Consider the following 16,581-nt stretch of genomic DNA (forward strand, 5'->3'; position numbering starts at 1 on the left):
GGGCAGAAGGGGGTGAACACAGTGGGGAACTGGCGGCCTTCTGCCTTTGAAATATAGCAAGAGCTGATGGGGCTCTTGCTACATTTCAAAGGCGTAGGCACTCTCATTGACTAACTGAATAGTTGATGCGAATTCCATCAACTATTCGATTAACTGATTAATCTAAATTTAGCATCACTAATTCACACCTTATCTTATATTGATACAACTTTCCTATGTAGGCAAGCCCTTATCCCAGTGTAAATGAGGAGCACCTCCACTGACTTCAGAGGAGAAAATCTGGGTCATCTCTGCTGTGCTCTAGCACTCATCAACACTGTACAAGTTTTAAGTATAAACTGCTTAACCAAACACCTGAAGAGGAAAAAGAGACCAGATATTTTCAGACTTCTTTGTTTCCTTGTGTTATTTCCTCACTTCTTTATTCTCTTTCCTATCTATTCCATGATTCTCATCTAAGTGAGGTATAAAAATTCCTTAGCACAAAGTAAAAGGATGTATCTAAGGCTGTGTTAATGCTAACTGTAGACTATTTCACAGCCTCAGGATATATTTAAGGGTGTAAGTGGCAAAATGTCTTAAAGCCTCTAACAACATATTAATGTGCTGATATTTGGAGAACACCGTTCACGTACCAGCGTAGGGGAAAATAATATGGATTAATAGGTCAATTTGTATCAGAGATTTCTTTTTGTTTTCTATTCTGCTTGACTCTACCAAGCATTAGGACACAGCAAGAGTAATTTTAAGATATTAGACTACAGGTCGAACTTCTGTTAACCAGAAACCCCTGGTCTGGCCAGACCACAAATGTTCCTGGACCAGAGAGTCCCGGTGGAAGGCTGGCAGTTGGGCTGGAGCTGGGAGTCCAGTGTGCAGGGAACTGGGCTGGAGCCGGACTGCCTGGTTTAGCAGGAAAGGGGGGGTGGAATTGGCAGAGCAGCAGAGGCTGGTGGTGGGGGGGAGGGGAAGTCGACTAGGAGCCAGAGGCCAGTCCAGGGCTGGGGAGGCTGGTATCAGGGGGTCCAGATATGACCTCTCCTGGTCTGGCAAAATCCCTCATCTGGAAAGGGGTCAGGTCCCAAGGGTGCCGGATAGGGAGGTCCAACCTGTACCACATACCAATGGAATCCCGTGCATTGCACAACCAGCGCCCTACACTGCTTCTCTCACTATATTAATGAACAGCAGCATATCTGTTACTGAATAATCAAAACCTGAAGCCACAGTATGTGTGTGACAATCTGCTGTTTCCAAAAGGAACATGGTAAGAGGCAGTACAATGAGAAAGTAAACAGGTAAAGCCAGGAGAAGAAAGAAGGAGATGGGTAGGGGCAGGTAAAATAGATGAAGAACAAGGGAAAACTAAAAACTGGAAGGTCAGAATATTGTGATAGAGAAAGAATCAGAGGATAGATAAGGAAGGAAGGAAGCACTCAAATCCAAGAGCTGAGAGAATGTAAAAAACAAAAGCAGAGACAGAACAAAAACAATTCTCTCTCTCTCTCTCTCTCTCACACACACACACACACACACACACACACACACACACACACACACACGCACAAAAAAAACCAATCTTTCCAAAAATAGCACTTCATTAGTCACTGAAGATGACTAAGACACGGGAAATGCAGAAATGATAGGGAAGTGGTCAAATCAGTTGGAAAATGAAAATAAAAAAAAACCAGGAAAATGTGAGCAAAAGGCAAAGTTGAAGAAATCTATTCACCAATTCTGCCATGAAAAGGCTTCTAGGTTATAACAGTTTGCTGTATATTTTCAAAGCCACCCACCACTGCCTTCCCTTTAGGGCACAAAGTTTCCAGAAAATTCAGCTTGCTATAGCATTGTTTCCTTTTCTCAGTTTTCAATCATTTCAGTTTCTATGCAATTTTCAATCTGATGCAGTGCTAGTGCCCATCTATCAATTATAATTATTGCCTGGACTTGCCACACAATACCAATCGAACACCAACAGACTTACACAGCTCTAATTTATTTTACCAGAAAATGGATATAGATTTCCATCTCTTCAATATTTACCACTATTATCCCTATAAAAGAGAAAAAATATAGTGTATGGTAGAAGCATGGACCTTAGAGTAGAGGTCTGCTGACCATCAGCTCTAACGCACAAATCTTATGTGACCGCAGGCAAATCATTTAAGGCCAAATTGTGGCCTGAGTCATGCAAACACACAACTCAGTGGGTCTGCACAGTTGTGACAGGAAACAGAATTCAGTGCATCATAACTGTGTCTCAAATGTAAAATGGGGCTATACCATGCATAGAATCATAAGACTGGAAGGAACCTTGAGAAGTCATTTAGTCCAGTCCCCTCCATTCATGGCAGAACTAAATATTATCTAGACCACCCTGACAGGTGTTTGTCTAACCTTCTCTTAAAAATTTCTCATCACAGAGATTCCCTAGGCAATTTATTCCAGTGCTTAACCACTATTACAGGAAGTTTTTCCTAATGTCCAACCTAAAACTCCCTTGCTGCAATTCAGCTCATTGCTTCTTGTCCTAACTTCAGAGGTTAATGAGAACCATTTTTCTCCTTCCTCCTTTTATGCAACCTTTTATGTAATTGAAAACTGTTATGTCTCCTCTCAACCTTTACTTCTCCAGACTAAAAAAAACCACCACCCTTTTTTTCAAACTTTCATTGTCAGTAATGTTTTCTAGATCTTTAATGATTTTTGCTATTTTCTAGACTTTCTCCAATTTGTCCACATCTTTTGTGACATGACGCACCCAGAACTGGACACGGTAATACAGTTGAGGCCCAATCAGTGCAGAGTGGAAAAATTACTTCTCATATCTTACAACACTCCTGGTAACAGGTCCCAGAATTTTTTTTGCAACTGTATTACACTACTGACTCATATACTTAGCTTGTGATCCACTAGGACTTTCCAATACTCCTTCTGAAGCAGTCATTTCCACTATGTATGTGTGCAAATGATTGTTTCTTCCTAAGTCAAAAATGTTGAATTTCATCCTATTTGGATCGTTTCTCTAGTTTGTCCAAATCATTCTGAATTTTAATCATATCTTCCAGAATAGTGTTTATCGACATTTTCTTTTTTAAGTACCACCCCTTTTTTAAAAAAAATTATAAATACCCCCAGCACCTACAATTTTCAGACACGCATAATTTATTTCTACCACTGCAAAACATTTGTTTAAACAACTTAATTGTAGCCAGGCGGGTGATGAAATTTTTGGGAGTAAAAAGTATAAAAATAATAAAGTGCTGTAAAACTTAGAGAAAAATTCAGTTTTCTCCAAATTTCAGTTGTGTGGACGTACCCCCCAGATTGCTCTCAAGTACCCCTAAGGGTACTTGAACCACTGGTTGAGAAACATTGCTCCAAAACACTTGCAGCCTTTCCAAGATTGGTATTGACCACACACTTTGTAAGTGTGCTCTCTATAATTATCTAAATTATGGATGAAGATTTTGAACAGAACCAAACCCAGAACAGATCGTGGAGGGACCCCACTCAATATTCCCTTTCAGCTTGACTGTGAACCACTGACAATTACTCTCTGGGAAAAGCTTAAGACAACAAATAGTATGGTAGCACTTCAAAGACTAACAAAACACGCAGATGATATTGTGAGCTTTCGTGGGCACAGCCCACTTCTTCAGACGACCGGAGTATACTGGATGTCCAGAACCAAAATTAAATAGAGGAGAAGGAAGGGGGGAAAATGTGGGGCGGATGAGGACAAAAAGAGGCAGTGGGTATATAAATTTCAAAGGGAAAACCCAGCTGGTATGTAACAAGCAAAACTGATAGTCTATAAGCACCTAAAGACTGGATAGTTAAAAGAAGCAGATAAGGACCATTAGTTAGCATTTAGAGAGGAAGAGTACTAACTCCAGAATCTACAGGAAGAACTATTGGCACCTTCATTGTTTGGTTGGTTGATAATGTCCCAGCCATCTGGTATCTCGATTCAAACCATTAGCATGAGAATTAAACTTGTGAATGAATTGTATGTAGTTCCAACCCTTCCCTGTGTATTTGGCTTGTGGAATTGGTCTGTAACAAAACAGCAACTTGAAGATCTCTTAATGAGTGGCCAGGCAGATTAAAGTGTTCATCAACAGGTTTCTGTATGTTCCCTTTATGGATCTGATTTGTGTCCATTGATTCTTTCCCATAGGGACTGTCCAGTTTGTTCAATATATATTGCAGTGGGGCACTGCTGGCATTTGATGGCATAGAAAAGATCACATTACTGGATGTGCAGTTAAATGAGCCTCTGATTTGGTGGCTTATGCGGTTGGCTCTAGTGATGAATTCGCTTGTATAGATATGAGGGCAGAGCTGGCACCGGGGCTGGTTGCAGGGCTGGGTTCCTGGATGCTTATAGTGTAGCATGGTTACCATAAAGAATTTGTTTCAGGTTGGGGGGGTTGTCTGTAAGTGAGAATAGATCTTTCCTCCAAGGCCTCTGAGAGCGTACAGACTAACTCAGCTACCCCTTTGAAGCTCTCTAAGAAAAGTTTTCCAGCCAGTTATTAGGGATGTTAAAATGAATGAAATAAAGTAACTGTGTAATCACTGAAATTTTCAGCAGTTACATAGTTACACAAGGGGCAGCAGTTGGCTCCCTGGGAGCGGGTGTATGCGGGGAGCCGGCTTTTAAGCCAGATCCCTATGTGTACTAGTACCTGCCTGCTGCCCCGCTCTGCTTCCTCTGTACTAGAGGTAGCAGCACAGAGCGGAAGGGGGGCTCCCTAAGAGCTGGTGCACACAGGGAGCCAGCCATTAAGCCAGCTCCCTGCACATACCAGGAGCCAGCACATAACCATGAACATTAATGAATGAACCCAGGCTCAACTGGTTAACCATTTAAATGGTTACATTTTTACATCCCTAATAATGAGTAATATTTATATTTTGGAATCTTCTTCTAAATTTACTAAAGCAGGCATGCACCAAAACTAGCTTTAAAATTAGGACAAGAATACTTCTGAAACAACAGCTTATATTTTGATAATGAATATAGCAAAATATGGATACATCCCAATCTTTGAATTTCATAGACTTTCTACCCCTGAAAATATTTGCTATTTAAATTTATTATCCCAGTTTTACATAATAGTTCCTCTTTCCCTTTTCTCATTGTGTTATTCCAATAGGATCCTGATCTTGAAAGATGACAAGTTCCTCTTAAGAGCTGCTATTGACCCTCAATTACTATTAATAGCAATGGTCTAGATTTCACTACAGGTATTATGTGAAAAGACAAGATATGGTTCCCAAAGAGCTAGAGCTGAGGATGCTCAGCATCTCTTGAAGATGCCCAGAATCCTGCTAGACAGGGTCCCTAATCCTTACATACCTGCACCAAATCCCTTTTTTCCTATTATCTAGTTTCTCTCATTTTAAAGTTACTCCAGCTTTTTTTCTAACAACTTATGTTTATTCTGAACTATTTAGAAAAGGCATCGCTTGGCTAACCGTAATATGAGTGTGCGTTCATACACCCTCAAGTGTATCAAATTCATCTACACAGAAAAATATTTAATACACTACTGGTTCATATTTAGATTTTTTTTCTTGAGGTAAATATATTTTTAATATGAAGGAAAAAATCAGTGACAGATGGCTAATAATTTCATTCTGTCTAGGATGCTAAATACTGTTTCCTAAAACTAGAGAGCTGAGCAAAACTCTGCTTTTTCCAACCAATTCTGCAAATTCAAAGATATCGTAATACCCATCATATTTTAAAAATACAGGAATCCCCCAAGTTGCGACCACCTGAGTTGCGAACCCCTACACTTACAACTGTTTTTTAAAGTGCGAAAGGGGACGAAAACCCCCAACTTACATCCTTGGCCCACATCGACGACGGCACCCGGCTCCCATCGTCAATGAGGGTTTGAGTTACGACGCCCCCAACTTGCAACGCTTCCCCAGGAACCAATCGCATCGCAAGTCAGGGGCCGCCTGTACTGATAGAGCTTATCAGGGGTGGGGAAGCTCAGGCCCAGGGGCCAGATGCGGTCCCCAGCTTGCATGTATCCAGCTCCCGAGACTCATGCTCCCCCCTGTTCCTCCCAGCATTGGGGACCCCATGCTGGTGCTCCAGCCTCCCTGCCGCTCCACTACAGGGCTGGAACACCCAAAATCTACTAAGATGGGCCCTCCTCAGGCTCTGGTGTGAAAGGGGAATATGAGGAGTGTCTTTCTCCTTCGCAGTCAGGGGCCACATCAGTGAGGGTGTGGCTTTTCCTCCCCCTCTTCACTTGGGTGTGGCCCCGGAATGATTTTTCTGTGCATCAGCAGCCCTTGTCCCAAAAATGGTTCTCCACCCATTATTATATATATTAATGATTTTTTTAAAAAAACCAATTTGGCTATCATTTTATCCATAAAGAGTTACACGGGAATACATTTTTCACTGCCACAGAAGTTCGCTGAACTTATGGTAGACACCAAATCTGCATGTGTAAATTGAACATATATAGGTTTTTAAAGAAATGGCCCATTATTTAAAATATAAAAAGGGCAGAATAAGTGAATCTCGGTCTAGTGGCATATACAAGGTGAGACTGGAGGGATATGAAAAGTTAAGGTAAGGTTGGACTTGGAACCTAAAACTGTTATTTTTTATTTATTAAATCTAACATTCTATGAAGGCAGGATTACAGGATCAGATAGTCTCAGTCTTGCTTAAGACTTTTGTCTGGAAATCTAAAAGTATGCAATTAGAAGTCAAAGTATGGGAGTCCCATGATTATTAATTACTTGTATCCAGGCATAGGATGACCTAAATGCAACAGAACGTGTAACTGCATCACTCAAAACAGCCTACTAGAAAAGAACAAAATAAAAGTCACACACTGATTCATGCTGAAATCTCAATAAATTCATGAAATAAATGTAAGTTGCTTTTAGTCCTTCCACTGGCTCTGCCTTGAAAATTAATTTATTGTTGGGTATCTTGCCTGAACAAATTATCAAATACATTTCCAGAACAGGGGTTATTGCTTTTCATGGAGATGGGTCTGCAGGTCAGTGGTCCAAGCCTGTGTTAGAGAATCAATCAGCTTCTAAGTCTCTAGGTTATGAAAGTAACTAGACATAATACTGACATAGCTGTCTGAATTAAAGTTAAAGTGTACAGCTATATTTCTAGGTCATATCCAAAGTGAAAGGAATTGTGAGCAACTAAAGCCCAGACTTCAATTTATTTCAGAGAACAATTTCTCAGCCATTGTCATAATCCCACTTAGCACTCCAAACACCAGGCCAACCAGGCCAACTGCTCCTCTCACAGAAGCATCCTCTAAATTATTTAAAACAAAAACAAAAACCCCTCACTCCTGACATAGGATGCAGAGAAACCAACTGGGAGTAAAGTTGAGCTGTAGGGGTAGCTAAGGACAAACCATGCTCAGCACCACTTCAGAGACTATAATTAAAACCTGCTTGGAGCAACCTCATTTAACTGGAACAGGAGAGCACACTTCTGGCTATTAACAAATTAAACTCCATACCACCCAGGAGAAGCAGGCAAGTGTGTAGGCTACAGTACAAAGAGCATGGTGGGGTTCCAAGTTTACTATAGCTGTTAATGTTTTTTTCCCTAAATTTAATTATAAAGTGAAACAGTTGCTTTTGACTAGCTTTAATATTTAACATTTCACCATTTAAAATAAAGCTGGTGAGTTTCTAATATGGGTATGAAGCACACATTATAAAAGGAAGTTTAGATTTTTCAAACTGACATCTCTATGCAAACAACCCGACATTTCAAGGCTGAAGTGTGTTCCCTTCTGTCCACTTTTACTATAGGTTGCACCTCCATAAACTGGGACTCTCTGGTCCGGCAACATCTGTGGTCCCAAGTCTCCCAGCGTCCTGTGGGGAGTGGGTGAGCCGGGAGCCTGATGTGATGTGGGGGGAGGGGCGCATTCTCAGCTGGGCTGGGGGGGAGCGGGAGCCAGATGGCGGGTCCGCTGGGCTAGGTGAGTGGGGGAGCCATGGGGAACGAGTGTGTGAGAAGCCCAGCACAGGCAACCCAACTGAGCTGTCCAGGGGAACCATGGAGCCTGGCACGTAGCTCAGCTGGGCTTCAGAGGGAGCCTGGAAAGCCAGCATGTGGCTCACCTGGGTGGGGGGCAGGCGAAGCTGGAAAGGCCAGTGTGTGGCCCAGCTTGGCTGGGGGAGCAGGAGGAGGAGCAGGAAGTCTGGAGTACAACCCAGCTGGGGTTTCAGAAGAGCCAGAAAACCAGGATGGGTGGCAGGGCAGGCAATGAGGCCAGCAACAGGGAGGCCAGAAATGACCTCCCCTGGTCCACAAAAATCCCTCATCCGGGACCAGTCAGGCTCCGAGGGTGCTAGATTAGGGAAGCCCAACCTGTAGTAACACAGCTGCTTCTGGTGCATCATTAGAGAGGCTCACATTCTTTTTTAGGCACATTAGAGACATTTGCAGCAGTGGAGCTATACTAATGCAAACTTTTACACTAGGGCTATGTCTAGACTGCAAGTCTCTTTCAAAAGAGGCTTTTTCGGAAGTATCTTTCAAAAAAGCTTCTTTCGAAAAAGAGCGTCTAGACTACAGCCAAGACTTTCGAAAAAGCAAGCCGCTTTTTCGAAAGAGCACTCAGATAGTCTGGATGCTCTCTTTCAAAAAAGCAGTTTGCATTACATAGCGCCTTTTTTCAAAAGAGAAAACTGCTGCGTTCTTTCCATTTACTTTCGAAAGAACGCAGCAGCAGTCTAGACGCAAGGGAAGTTTTTTCGAAAAAAGGCCACAAAAAATATGAGTCAAAAACATTACCAAAACATCCCTATTTTTGTCACTAAAATCAGCAACTCTGACTAGGAACACACGCATGCGCATGCGCACGCGTGCACACACACACACACACACACAAGATCTATTTAATAAGATGGCAATCTTACATAGTCACCTTCTGTGACTTGTTCAAAGATCACAGTGTCTGTGCTTGAGGCAGGACTATAATTCAGGAATTTCTGCATTCCAGTCCCATGTTTATACCAATGCCTTCTCCCATCTACAGTATATCATAAATAAGATTTCCTGTGGAATTAGAAATTCAGCAACCACCATTCAAAAGAGTTGCTGCTGGAAGGCTGGGAAACAGCATTAAGCATTAACAAATTCCCTCTCACAACTCATTAAGCCATTTTCATGAAGGGAATTACTACAGGATTTCTGCCACATGTGATGTATTCCAAGGCTGGCCACTTCATGCTTGGAGAAGAGGATCAAAATTTACACTCAATGAATCAAATCCCAAAGGAGTGATGGAGATTTATTTTACAAGTGTCAAGTCAGAATCTATTAAAATAGTGTAGGTTTTCCAATGAAAATCAGGAAGGCTTTTCAGTGAGCAACAAAAATCTGACCAATGTCATGACTGAAAACAAGATTTATGTGATTCACCTTCTCACCAAAAAGGCACACTCTGCTTGTGGCATTTGCAAAGGCTCATTTGCAAAGGATTTTACTTGCTTGAACAGAGAGCATCAAATCAATATGGGGGGAGGGGATTATTTGTGTTCCAGTTGAGCAGCACTTCCCCCATGCCATGTCCCAGAGAAAGCCCATCCGTGCTTCACGGAAAACAGAGAGGGGTTGTTCCATCGATATTTGAAGACTGAAATCTCATTGAAGTGGATCTGTTTTGTTTCTACTACTGCATCTCACAACAAAAGCTTCACTTGCAAATGTGTTTCCCTGTGAACATGGAGCTGTTCAAAGCAAACATTTCTTTCTTAGCACTGAACCATGTTGAAAGAAGGTTTAGAATTGTTTTGATGCATGTGTGAAGAGGCTGGCATTCCTGTTAGCAAAGAGAAATAATTGAACATGGATTGCCTGTTGTGCCTACAATCTTCAGTGTTAACCCTACAGGTTCATCCAGCCTTTCTGTTCCTGCATTCACAGCCAGCACTGTAGGAAGCTAAATTGTACCTTTTTAATTTAATCATCCTCAGAAATTAGAAGCAAAGGAGTAGGGAATAAAAAAAGATTCAAACTGACTTGGGCCATCTCCTCTTAACATTTACTCAACTGGTGTGCACCTTCATTTCACTCAGTGTTTCCTTTTTTCTGTATCGGTTATAGAAACGATTTGTGTCCAGCCAACACTTGCCCTTGTTAAACTGCTGGGAGTGGGACATATTTTCTGGACTGGATTGTAGCCTCCATTGAAATGAACCACACCAGCACTGAATTCCATTAGAACGCAACAGACATCATTATACAAGATGAAGACATAGAATTCATTTGCATTGATGGGGAAGTAGGGATAGTTAGAAAAATAATTTAAATTCAGAAAAAAAGAATATGGCATTTCTAGTGTAAGGTCTTCAAATTACGAGCTTCAGAGTTGGAAAAGGAATTGAGCAGCTCTGCTAAATGCACCTGGCAACATACTGAAGAGGGAAGTGAACAAATTTTGAAAATCAACACTAATCAATTCTGTCCACCATCATTTCTGAAACACCTCCCACTAGGCACTTTATGTGCTAAGCATCTTTGTATATGGTGTTTTTCCTCTAGTCTTACTGTAAATCACCCATGAATGTAAGGTATTAGTTAAATACAGGATACTATCATACATTGCTAGGTTCATACCATTAAGTAGTGAAGAATGCGGATTTCAATCTTTCAACTCCTGCACATTGGCTGCCAATCTACTTTTTCTCTTTCCCTCTCCCATATTTCTGCCAAGGTTACTCTTTTATCTGTCAAAGATACATGATCTTTCGTCTGCTGTTTTATGTCCACTTATTAAACTGCTTGCCTTCCTTTCTGCCAGTGGGAAATCGGAGAGCTGGATAACCTCATCCCTATGCACTTGCCAAATCCCACAGAAAGGGAGCAAGCACTTCACAGAGCGGCTGGAATGAAGACAAAGCACATCCCCTTACAACTGAGACTCCTGAAAAGATATGTAGTCTTTTTGTAAACGATTTTCTGCTGTTAACAATGTCAGGTTTCAAAAAGAGTGGGCAATTCCAAGCAAAATAATTCACTGCAAGTTAAATTATAAAGCACCACGATTCATGATGTGAGTTTCCCCTCCAGGGCAAAAGAAAGAGGCACAACCAGAAATGAAGAAATCAAAGACATTGGTGTCCCTTTTATCCCAGTTTTAACAGAGACACAGTGAAGTCATTATATAATCTCCCACTCTGCATATCTCAGCAACAGAATGAAAAAAACAGCAATAGTGAATGCTGCTGGATGTAGGAAAGAAAAAAAGGGAACAGTTTCTGAAAGGCAGAATTGAGACTAAGGTAATGGTAGAAGGAGCAGCACATTGGTACTCTGAATGCATGCAGGATGCAGTAGTCTGGGAGACAGGAATATGTAAAGAGATGGATATAGGGAAAGATTTGTGCAGAATGTTGAAGTGCTGTGTATGAGTTTGGGGTAAGGTGCCATATAGTGTGCCCGAAACTGAGTTGTAGGTGTACTGGAGATCTCGAGCTGCTGAAACTGCATGCATAGTGCATAAAACTGTGTCTGTGGGCCGATGCAAGATCTGTTTCCGCACCTGGTGGAGGTGCCGGTGCGCTGCACCGGCCAGCAGGGTGAGCGGCAGGATGCAGGACTCTGGACTGGCTGCAAACGGGCGTAGGGCAGGGTGTGCCAGGCTCCGGGGCGAGCGGAGGCGCATGCAGGATGCGTGGCTGTGGCGGGTCAGTGGGTGCCCGAGACCCGCCCCCCTTCCCCAGCTACCTCCTCGAAGAGCTCCAGGCTATAGGTGTTGTCATCATCGGCGAAGAAGAGCACGCCGGGCTGTGGCGGCGGCAGGTGCTGGTGTCGCTGCCGGAGCCAGGCCAGGCCGGCGTTGCGCTGCTCGGTAGCGCGGGGCAGGCCGGGCCGCTTGTACCTGCGCGGGGTGGGGACGTGCAGGTGGGTGCAGGGCAGCCCGGCCCGCGCCACGAAGCGGCTCACCAGCTCGCTGCGCCGGGCCGCGTCCTCCACCAGGACCCAGTGCAGCCGCGCCACCTGGCGGAAGGTGTTGGCCAGGCGGGTGAGCTCGGCTTTCTGCACCGGGCGGCTGTAGGTGGGGGTGATGGCATAGATGGGGGGCAGCGCCGGCCGCCGGGGGGCCGCCTGCTGCGGGGGCCGGGCGGGGGAGGCGGGCGGCGCGCGGCTGCTGTCCGTGTCCAGCAGTAGGATGACGATGAGCGCCCAAGGCAGCAGCAGCAGGAAGCGGCTGAGGAGCAGGGACTTCATGGTGTCCCCGCCAAGCGCCGGGCGCGGTGGGGCGCCGCCCTCACAGCACAAGCGGCCGCCGCCCGGGCTCCCCTCCCCATGGGAGCAGGGCGAGCGGGCTGGGGGGGTCTCAGCGCATCGCAGCCAGGCGGGGGCAGCTCCAGCGACCCCTCGGGGGCTAGTCACCCCCTGCCTGGCCACGGAGCTGCTCAGCCCGGGTGGGGGTCAATGCACCCGGACCTTCTGCCCTGGGCTGCACGGAGCGGCTCACATGGCGCGCAGCCGGTGCCCGGGGGGCTGCCGTTCCCCTCTTCGCCCGGCCAGTCCTGCCGGGGCTGCTTCCTCGCCGCTCTACGCTGGCTGCTGCCCTCGCAACATCCCTCCTCGGGCCGGGGCCGCCGGACTGTCCTGTACGCGACGCGGGGGGCGATGCACGGTGGGGCGGGGCGGGCCGGGGGAGGCGCCTCGCTGGGTGCGCGGGAGGAGAAGCGGCTGTGCAGGGAAGGGGGCTGCTGCAGCCCGGCTCGCCGAAGGAGCTGGCCTGGCCAGAGAGCTTGGCGGGCTGGCTCCTGAAAGGCTGCGGGGTCTTTCGAGAGCAGGCGGCGTCGTGCTCACGTGCTGAAAACTCCAGAGACCGGAGCATGGGCGGCGGGCAGGGGGAGGTTCGTACCGCCAGCGAGCCAATGCGGGGAGCTACACGCCTTGCCGCCCAGGAGTGTAAACCACTCACGGGCGGGGCTGGGCTGGGCGGCTGCACAGGGCAAAGGAGACCCCCCCCCCCCCCCCAAGGGTTCCGCGGGGGCAGCGCTCCCCAGCAGAGCTTCTAGGGTCTGCATGCAGAAGGAGCTAAGGCCTGGCCGGGAGGCTCGCTGTGAAACAGCCCTTGTTCCCCTCGCCCACTCAAAAGCGTGCGCCCTTAAACTTCTTTGTTTAGCAACTGTGGCAGCTCTTACGCGCCCTGAAGCTCGTGGCTAGCGTGGCTGCAGCGAGACCGTCTCTGCGCTCTGGGAGCCGCGGTAACACTTGGACATCAATCCTGGCCGAATCCAGCTCGTGCGGTTCGCTCGTCTTCTGAAACATCCCATTTTCTACGCAGCCGTTGGCCACAGAAAATGAAATGCCAACCGCTCCAAAAAGGGAATATTTCGGCTTTGCAGGACTGCACCACTGTATCCACGGCTCGGAAACCTGTGCCAAAGGTTGACTGCGCGGAGGGCTTCACTGCTCTTCTCTGAGTTGCACAGGAAATTAAGGATCTACAAGGCAGTTGTTTTGTAAATAAAACTTTTTCTGACATGGAGAAAAGTTGAATACTAGAATATATGTACTATGTTCTGCTGCCCGCTTTTCTGTCACCTTTAACTGGAAGAATAATGTTCTGAGATACACAGAATATTTATAAACTATTTGAAATCATTTCATAGGTTTACTTTTCTTTTTCTTGCCTTGATTTTTGTCGGCTTCTTCATGTTTTTGTATTTTCAGTAGAAGGTTATTTTAAACTCTGAATAACACATACCCTTACTACCTAACAAAACATTTTAAGTACTGCTGTAAAAGGAGTTCTAACCCCATAGACTGCCCATTTATGAATCTCCTTTTCTTTGTTTTTTCACTATATTCTTTCTAAATTTACTTCAACTTTATTAGAAAACAAAACCCCAGGGAATTTTTTTCAAATAAAATATGTACATTCTTTTATTTTCTAATCAATCATATATCCGTATTAATTTCATCTGAATATGAATCAATCTACTGTCACAACAAACTTCATTCCATCATACCAAAATGAAACATCTTCCAAACTCTACTCCTCCATTTCTTATGAATGCACAAGAAATGTCGGTTGCATTGTTCAGCATATCATATGTGTTGTTATAATTAACAGTTTAAAAGTGTACTTGTTCCTTTTCATTTTATGTCATGCAAAATTGATAGAAAGACGTACTATTAGTAATTACAATAAGAATTAGTATATAGTACACATTAGATGTATATAGAAAATTATGGCCTAACCAGTGTAAATATGGAATAATTGTATCTGACATTAGGATTTTGCCCATTTCACAGTTCTTAGTGGAATGATTCTACTGTTAAAAGAAATACTCATATTTTCAGACAAGCCCTTGTTAGCTGAAAGTACACATTTCTGATCTGTTTTTATTTATATACTTGTTATTCAAATAGACATATTAACCCAAAGGCTCAAAAACAGAAAGGACATTAGAAGTGATATAATATAAAATGAAATGTCTGACAATGAGAGTAACAAATCACTATGCACTGAGCATCTAAATGAGAAAACATCTGTGCAGTGTAGCAATAATTAGAGTGAGCATGTTCACTGAAGAAACTGAAAGCTTGTTATGTGATTAATGAAATACTGTACTGTGGAGGCATGCAGCAAGTATAAGTAGTTTAATATAAATCAAAAGCATCTCTGACCTGAAATTAGTTGTCCATTTTGTGCTGATATAGTTTACCTAAAGGATAATAATCTAAATAAGTCTGTCAAAAGGCTGAATATGCTGTGGTTTCCCCATGTATTGAACAATAATATTTACAGATGGTGCTTACTCAGGTAACATAACCTATGTATTAAAGCCACATTCCAATAAGATTTCTTTTTAAAAGTTAATGGTAACGGCAGGGGAGAGCAAAGATCATTATCACCAAGATATCTTAGTATCAGAGCACCAAAAGCCCACTGGCTCACAGACTAAAATTAAGAATTAGGAAGTAGTGTATGTTAATAGACATATTCTATGTATAACACCTAGTCTTTTCTCAGGCAAAAATATTATCTTTAGCAGGAATTTTATAGGAGTAATCAATACTGATATATAATACCTTAACCAAAGGCAGCAATAGGAACAGCTGGTGTAATTGCAACAATTTAGAAAGGAGCACAGCCACTAACTCAACATCAAGGCGGGTTCTTGATGGAATTTTTGATACTATTCCATCTCCATAATTGACTATATTTCTGGCATCTGGTAACTAAATTCAGTGCTCATATACATCTATTCAATTTGTATTTACTATTTCTAGTTATTTACAACATATTGTAATATATTGATTGGTTTTATTGATGAAAAACAGCTGACAGTGTGTGATGATATACATTTCTAAATAAAATATATCTACACAGTGTGAACTGTATTTATATATTGTTTCGTAGGCAACACTCACTAGCCTGTTTTTTCATCCATATACTATGTAATTATTTTACTATGCCTATAGTTTTACTCCTAAACTGTTGCATAATGTAAGCTATGACACAGCAGCTGCTTTTTGCCTCAGAGGTGGCTGCATTTCAAAGGCAGATTAAGTACATACTGTGTAGTAGCAGATGCTAGTTACTGATGCAGAAGCATGTTCTTTTATATCCAAATGCAGATTATTTTAGACCAAAAGAAAAAGAGTGAGCTGTGAAGTGTTTGAAGAGTTTTGAAATCCCTGGGGTAGAAAGGCATGATATAGAAATGAAAATATTATATATTAAAATTGCTCTCAAATAAGCAAAGCAAAATATTCTTGTTTTTTAAATTAAGGAGACGCAATCACATTATATAATAACAAAACATGTTATATTTGTGTGAAAACATTGAGTGGTCCCGTGGCACCTTAGAGACTTAAAATATATATGTAGGATCATGAGCTTTCATGGGCAAAACCCATTTCTTCAGGCTCATCTCATCTGAAGAAGTGAGTTTTGCCCACAAAAGCTCATGAGATATATAGATATAGTTAATCTCTAAGCCAGGGTTGTGGAACCTCAGGCCAGATGCAGCCCCTCATTTGCCTGGATCTGGGGCCCGAGGCTCAGCCCCCCCGCCCCAAGACTGGGGAGTCTGCACTGGTGCTCCAGCCCCACCACTGCCCTGCAGAAGTGTCTTTCTCTTTCTCAGTCAGAAGCCACATTAATCACCGGTTTTGTTTTGTTTTGTTTTGTTTTGTTTTGTTTGGGGAGTTCGGGTTTTTTTTTTTTTTTTTTTGCTTTTCACTTGTGTGGCCTCCAACTGATTTTTTCTGTGAATGAGTGGACCCAAACCCTAAGATGGTTCCCCACCCCTGCTCTAAGCCCAGGTCTACACTAGAGAATTATTTTCAAATATCCCTCCTTATTTTGAAATAATAAGCAGAGTACCCACACTACCAACCTCATTATTTTGAAATAATGGGCTGGTTATTTTGAAATCTATGAAATTGCTTTCCTTGCGGAATAATGCTTATTTCAAAATAGCATTAGGATGGATGCTCCATTCCTGCTATTTTTAAATACTACTCCCCAGAGTAATCTGAAGTAATTACTTCCCAGTGCTTCCTAGAGCTCT

General features: G+C 43.4%; 1 protein-coding gene across 3 annotated transcripts in view; it reads right to left on the reverse strand.

Annotated features, from left to right (window-relative positions):
• Positions 1–13,167, reverse strand: part of B3GAT2 (beta-1,3-glucuronyltransferase 2) — a 43,831-nt gene extending 30,664 nt beyond the window's left edge. Inside the window, exon 1 of one of the 3 annotated variants that reach the window (XM_075923716.1) lies at positions 12,516–13,167. In XM_075923716.1, the coding sequence (XP_075779831.1) occupies positions 12,516–12,887 (372 nt within the window). In that variant the 5' untranslated portion in view covers positions 12,888–13,167. The other 2 variants (XM_025186762.2, XM_075923717.1) reach the window with 2 other exon arrangements.
• Between the last annotated feature and the right edge of the window lie 3,414 nt (positions 13,168–16,581).

The sequence above is a fragment of the Pelodiscus sinensis genome, chromosome 3, assembly GCF_049634645.1.
Source record: "Pelodiscus sinensis isolate JC-2024 chromosome 3, ASM4963464v1, whole genome shotgun sequence".
NCBI classification, from domain to species: domain Eukaryota; kingdom Metazoa; phylum Chordata; order Testudines; family Trionychidae; genus Pelodiscus; species Pelodiscus sinensis.